Source organism: Elephantulus edwardii, unplaced genomic scaffold, assembly GCF_000299155.1.
Source record: "Elephantulus edwardii isolate Elephantulus edwardi_28Jun2011 unplaced genomic scaffold, EleEdw1.0 scaffold00126, whole genome shotgun sequence".
In the NCBI taxonomy this organism is placed as follows: Eukaryota; Metazoa; Chordata; class Mammalia; order Macroscelidea; family Macroscelididae; genus Elephantulus; species Elephantulus edwardii.
The window spans coordinates 6,697,497-6,704,172 of record NW_006399876.1 but is presented as its reverse complement, the minus strand read 5'-3'; the positions used below and the strand labels follow the sequence as shown (position 1 = coordinate 6,704,172).

The 6,676-nt window shown below is 55.4% G+C and overlaps 1 protein-coding gene across 1 annotated transcript in view; it reads left to right on the top strand.

Moving 5' to 3' along the window:
* LRP5 (low density lipoprotein receptor-related protein 5) overlaps positions 1-6,676 on the top strand; it is an 87,547-nt gene that overhangs the window by 63,351 nt on the left and 17,520 nt on the right. Inside the window, exons 13-15 of the mRNA XM_006893240.1 lie at positions 1,946-2,154; positions 4,251-4,441; positions 5,369-5,578. Coding sequence (XP_006893302.1) covers positions 1,946-2,154; positions 4,251-4,441; positions 5,369-5,578 — 610 coding nt within the window. The remainder of the gene's footprint in view (positions 1-1,945; positions 2,155-4,250; positions 4,442-5,368; positions 5,579-6,676) is intronic.

Genomic DNA, 6,676 nt, shown 5'->3' with positions numbered 1-6,676 from the left:
ACACACAGACCCCACGGAGGACACACGGATCCCACGGAGCACACACAGACCCGCACCCTGCCCGTCGCCTGGCACCCTGCACGTCACCTCACCACTAGAGGAGGGTTGTGATGGCTAATGTGTCTCCACACCTGTTGTCCTGGAATTCCACATTGATTTGGGGCAAGAAAAGGTTTAGGGGTCTTCAGTGTGAGACGACAGGCTGCAGGCTCATGTCCCAGGACCTAGTGGTCAGAGGATGATGGATCAGATGCAGAGTGGTCTGGAGGAAATGGGGAAAGGTGAGCTTAAAGGGGGCAGCGGGTGAGGGACCTTTCTCAACGCTGGGACAGGCCACACCCCTTTCCACCGACTGGCTGAGGGGCCTTTCTCAATGCTGGGTCAGGTCACACCCCTTTTTTTGTTTTGTTTTGTTTTGGGTTGTGTGTGTGTGTGTGTGTGTGTGTGTGTGTGTGTGTGTGTGTGTGTGCACGCGCGCGCCGTCAAATCAGATCTGACTGGTACAGGAGGAGATTGTCCCTCCTTCCCTGGCAGAGCATCTGGTGGATTCGAACATATATCCCTTTTAAACAGTTCTCTCCCTCATATGTTACAATGCAGTATACATCATTCCTCCTCTTTTTCTCTGTCTTCCCTCAACCCCAATGTCAGCCCCATTTAAAAAAAAAATACGGAACACTTCACGAATTTGTGTATCATCCTTGCGCAGGGGCCATACTAATCTTCTCTGTATCGTTCCTATTTCAGTATATGTGCTGCTGAAGCGAGCACATGTTCTGACTTCTTTCAGCCAGCTTCATGTCTCCATCTCATCTATTGAAGCCTGTGTCAGGGCTGATCTCTGTCAGACTCGGTGATACCCCCTCATAAGTGTGTTCCACACTGTTTGTCCTCTGTCCATCCGTTGATGGAGAGCTGAGTAGTTCCCACTTTTTTGCTACTGTAAATAGTGCTGCCGCGAATGTGGGGCACATGTATTTGCACGGGTCCATGCGCTGAGCTCTCTGGGGTTTCTATCTAGAAATGGAATTCACAGGAGCCCTGGTAGTGTGGTGTGGCATATGCTGGGTTGCTAACCAAAAGGTCAGCGGTTCAAATCCACCTGCAGCCCTCTGAGGGAGAAAGATGGGCTGTCTCTTCTCATAAAAATGTATGACCTCACAGGGAGCTCTGGTGGCCTAGTGGCAAGAAGCTGCACTGCAATCCCGGAGGTGCACGGTTTGAATCCACCAGATGCTCTGTTGGAGAAGGAGGGACAATCTCCTCCTGTACCAGTCAGATTCAATCTGACCATACACACAAAAAATAATAAATTTTTAAAAATGTATGGCCTCAAAAACCCAAGAGAGGGTTTCTATGAGCCAGAAGTGATTGGCAGCGGCAGGTTTAGTTTTGTATTGTTGTTGTTGTAGTTATTAAGTGCCAGTGAACTGGTGGTGACTCGTAGCGACGCTGTGCGCAGAACGAGAACCCCTCTGCTCCAGCGCGATCCTTGAGTCTTTGCTGTGTCTGAGCCCAGTGTTGGCCGCACTGGCAATCCGTCTGTCTGGACCTTCCTGGTGTTTTGCGGAACCTCTACTTTACGATGTCCTTCTCAGGGCCAGTGTCTCCCCACACCTTCCACAGTCTGTGAGGTGGAGTCTCTCTCCTCGGTCTAAGGTGCGTGCTGGCTTATGCTGCTTCTAAGACAGGTTTGGGGCACATGGTGATTGGGTATTTCTGGTTCTGAGGAGCCACCAGGCTTGTCCATAGCAGCTGCACCATTTTATTTATATTCCCGTCCAGCACATACAGGTCCCAGCCTCTCCACTTGCTGCGCTTGCTGTGTTTTCTGTGTCTCTGTTTTTAGGGTGACGCCCCCTCACTGTATTTTGATGCCCTGGACGGCAGCCTGACTGACCCTGCAGGGCGGTGACATGAGCATAGCTTTCTTACTCTCTTACAGCCCTACATTCTGACCGCCCCTGGCCAGAACCAGAACCCCGACCGGCAGCCCCATGACCTCAGCATTGACATCTACAGCCGGACCCTGTTCTGGACGTGCGAGGCCACCAACACCATCAACGTGCATCGGCTGAGCGGGGAGGCCATGGGTGTGGTCCTCCGCGGGGACAGGGACAGGCCTAGGGCCATTGTCGTCAACTCGGAGCGAGGGTAGGAGGCTGGTGGACGAGTGGATGCCGTGGGGTGGGAGGGGTTGGAGCCCCCCCCCCCTGCAGCAGGCATGTAGACCAGCATGACCTCTCAGTTAATGCCAACCTCTTAGGGGCTGGTGGGATTTGCAACCCTAATAGTCCAGGATCCCAGTGACCAGTGGTCAGAGCAGAAATGGATACAATGCTCACCTCAGTCACTAGGGGGCAGCAAGGACAGCGGCCTCTGCCTCCCAGTGCACCTGTGACAGGACCCCCCCTCGGCAGGCAGCACCAACAGAAATTTCTCATATTCCAGGAGGCTGTGAGGTGCCGTTGGCCTCGTTCCGACCCACAGCGACCTCATGTACCAAACATCCTCACAGCCACAACTCTTGAGTCTCGTCTTTGGTTGACCCTATGTTTTTCCAAGCGTGATGCCTTTCTCTAGGATCTGTCCCCCACCCCCACCCCCATCCCATGTCCAAGTACTGAGCCGAAATCTCTCTATCCTCGCTTCTAAAGCAGCGTTCCGACTCTTCTACCAGGACAGATTTGGGGTACATCTGATCATCTTCGCCAAGACCACAGTTTAAATGCAATTCTTTATTCATCCTCGTTCATTGTCCAGCTTTCTCATGGGTGTTCCTGTTGTTGTTAGGTATTGTCGAGTTGACTACAGCTCATAGTATCCCCATGGATGACTGCTCCAGACCTTGACCTGTGCTCCATCATCCTGCTGTCTCTGACACACTTGAGCCCATTGCAGCAGTCACTACGTCAGTCCATTTTGTTGATGGCCTTCCTCTCCTTTGATGACCCTTCACCTTTCCAAGCACAGTGTCCTTCTCCAGGGAACAGCCCCTCCTAACAACTTGCCACAAGCATGTGAAACACAACTTCACTGTCCTGGTCTCCAAGGGGCCCCCTGCTTTCACGCCTCCCAGGACAGCAGCGCATTGTTGTTAAATGCTGTTGTAATATCAACGACTGGCCCGTCCTAGCAACGTGTCCAAAGTACGGGAAGGTGAAGTTTCACTATCCTTGCCTCCAAGGAATGTCCCTCTGCACCTTTTCCAAGACATACTTGTGTGTTCTTTTGGCAGTCCATGGGATATTCCGTACCCTCCTCCAACACCACAGTTCAGAGGCATCAATTTTGTCATCCTTGTTCATTGTCCAACTTTCAGCTGCATGGCAAGTAAATAAAAAGATTATTGTTTGCGAAAGATTATTGGACCCAAAGTTTGGATGAGGTGCACCTTAGTCTTCAAACTGACATTATTGCTCTTCAACGCTTTGGAGAGGCCCCTGACAGCAGACTTTCCCAAAGCTTGAGTCAAGAGACCAGAAGTCGCAGGGTGGTCTTTGCTGGAAGGCTGGCTCTCTCCTACTCCATGTGCCCATGGGCTCTCTTCTATCTCAAAAGTGTTTGACTTAACACACGACTTACTAATGACCTCATTTAACACAACAAAGAAAAAAACCTAACTCCCAAATGAGACTACTTCTCCAGTCTACATACCTCTTGAATCAAGTCAGTTCTGGCTCATAGGGACCCTGGGGGACCCTGCCCCATAGAGTTTCCAGGGTCCCTTCACTGGAGTTGGCTGCATCATCTTCCTCCCCAAGAGCCACTGGTGGCATCAGAATGCCATCTTGGTTAGCAGCCAAGTGTTCAATCACTGCATCACCAGGGCTTCCGCCTCAAGGGTGCTGTTCTCATTAGGCGCCGTCCAGTTGCCTCCAACCCACTGGGACCCCGTTTACAGAACACTTCTGGTCTATCAGATATCTTTCCACTTCTGTACGTCAGGTTTCTACACGTGGTCTTATTAAAAGTTGATCAACACCCAAAACCAGCACTATCCGTTCAGATCCACTTATACCGTGACCCACGTTGGGGTTTCTGAGGCTGTGAATCCCACGGGACTGCTGGTCTTCCTTTACGCAGCTGGTGCATTGGAGCCGTGATATGTGGGCCCCAAGGTGGCACATCCCGCTGGTCGCCATGGGGCTCGCGCTGGTCTGCGGTTCGGTTCGGCAGCTCAGTCCTGGCGGGCACCAGGGATTCGGCGGCTGGCGCTCACCACGGCTCCCTCCTCCTCCCTCTGGCAGGTACCTGTACTTCACCAACATGCAGGACCGCACGGCCAGGATCGAGCGCGCCGCCCTGGATGGCACGGAGCGCGAGGTCCTCTTCACCACCGGCCTCATCCGCCCCGTGGCCCTCGTGGTGGACAACTCGCTGGGCAAGCTCTTCTGGGTGGACGCGGACCTAAAGCGCATCGAGAGCTGTGACCTGTCAGGTGCTCGTCTGCGCCGCCCAGGGGTGCGCTGTCACGGCCAGCCCCGTCGTCACCCATGGGTCACAGAAGCGCCCCAGTGACTTACTGCCTTTTGAATAACAGTGATCTTAGCGGTGCTGTGAGGGCACACGGGCCTGGGAGGGCACGTGGGGGGACGCGGGGGGTATCATGGAGGCGTATGGAACACCCTGGGGGCACGTAGGTGGGGGGGGCCATGAGGGCTCTTGTGGTGCCATGCCAGCACCTGGGGGGGGGGTGCCACGAGGGCGCCACATAGGAGGTGCGGTGAGTGTGAGCAGGGTGCCATTAGGGTGCACGTGATGCCATGAGGGTACATGGGGGGCCATGAGGACATGTGGGGGCGCTCGTGATACCATGCAAGCACATGGAGAGGGTGCCATGAGGTGTGCAGGGAACCATGAGGACACACGGGGGCCGTAAAGACACGTGGGGGTGCAGTAAGAGTGAGTGGGGGTGCCAGGTGGGGGGCTGTGAAGGCTCCCGTTAGGATACTGCATGTAATCCTCGCTGGGTGGGTTCAAGCCCTGACTGAGCCCCACATGACATAAACACAACTAAGGCTCAGGGAGGGTGAGGGAGCTGCCCAGGGACACACAGCACCTGGGCAGGCTGGATTCCCACCTGACCACTGTCTGTACACCATGCTGACCACTCCTCTACAGGTGGGGGGACCCCGGGGCCCAAGACGCCGACCAGGAGAGAGAGAGCTGCTCCCTGTAGCTTCTCCCGCACCCACAGAGCGAGGAGGGCAGAGGCACAGTGGCTTGTCCGAAGGTGGACAGCTGATCTGGTCCCCACACCAGCCCCACTGCCACCAGACAGAAGCAGATTGGTCCTCAGCACCTGCTCCCCCTCCTCCCACACAGCAGCGGTCAGCCACCCTCAGCGTGGCCTTTGTCTCCGCAGGAGCCAACCGCCTGACCCTGGAGGACGCCAACATCGTGCAGCCCGTGGGCCTGGCCGCGCTCGGCAGCCACATCTACTGGGCCGACCGGCAGCAGCAGATGATCGAGCGCGTGGAGAAGACCACCGGAGAGCGGCGCACGCGTGTGCAGGGCCGTATCACCCACCTCACCAGCATCCACGCGGTGGAGGAAGTCAGTGCCGAGGAGTTCTGTACGTGTGTGTGGAGGGGGGTCAGTGCAGAGGAGCTCTGTAAATGTGTGGGGAGGGGGCTCAATGAAGAAGAATTCTGTACATGAGGGGTCAGCACTGAGGAGTTCTGTACGTGTGGGGGGTTGTCAGTGCAGAGGAGCTGTGTACATGAGGGGGGACAGTGCAGAGAAGCTCTGTACACAAGGGGGTAGGTTCAAGGAGCTGTGTACATGAGGGGTCAGCACTGAGGAGTTCTGTACGTGTGTGTGGAGGGGGGTCAGTGCAGAGGAGTTGTGTACATGATGGGGTCAGTGCAGAGGAGCTCTGTACATGTGGGGGTCAGTGCCAAGGAGTTCTGTACGTGTGTGGGGAGAGGGGTGGTCAGTGCATAGGAGCTGTGTACACAAGGGGATCGGTGCAGAGGAGCTGTGTACATGAGGGGGGTCAGTGCAGACGAGTTATGTACATGAGGGAGTCAGAACCGAGGAATTCTGTATGTGTGCGTGTAGGGGGGTCAGTGCAGAGAAGCTCTGTACACAAGGGGGTCGGTGCAGAGAAGCTGTGTACATGAGGGGGTCGGTGCAGAGGAGTTCTGTATGTGTGGGGGGAGAGGTGTCGGTGCAGAAAAGCTCTGTACATGAGGGGGTCAGCGCCGAGGAGTTCTGGGGGGTATTAGCACAGGGGAGTTCTGTACCAGGAGGGGGCCAGTGCCGAGGGGGTCTGCACCTGGGAAGGGAATCAGCATGAGGGGGAAGTTAGGGAGGGATTTTGTAAAGGGGGAGGGGGAAGTCAGCACACAAGAGTCCTAGGCCAGGTGGTGCTAGCACACAAGTTCTTCCTGTGCTTGAAGTGGGGGTTCACTGTGGAGGAGTTCCACACTGGGGGGCAGCTCTATACTGGGGGGAGTCAATGCAGAGTTCTATACGTGGGGGATGTTCTGTATGGGGAAGGAGGGGATCAGCAGAGAGTTCTGTAAGGGGGTGCCAAACATGGGGGGTTCTCAGTGTGGGGGCATTACTCATGTAGGAGCTCTGTCCGTGGGGAAGGACAAGAAGCAATGCAGGGAGGAGGGGTAGGGAGGAGGGATAGGGAGCCGTGGAGGAGGGGTAGGGAGGAGGG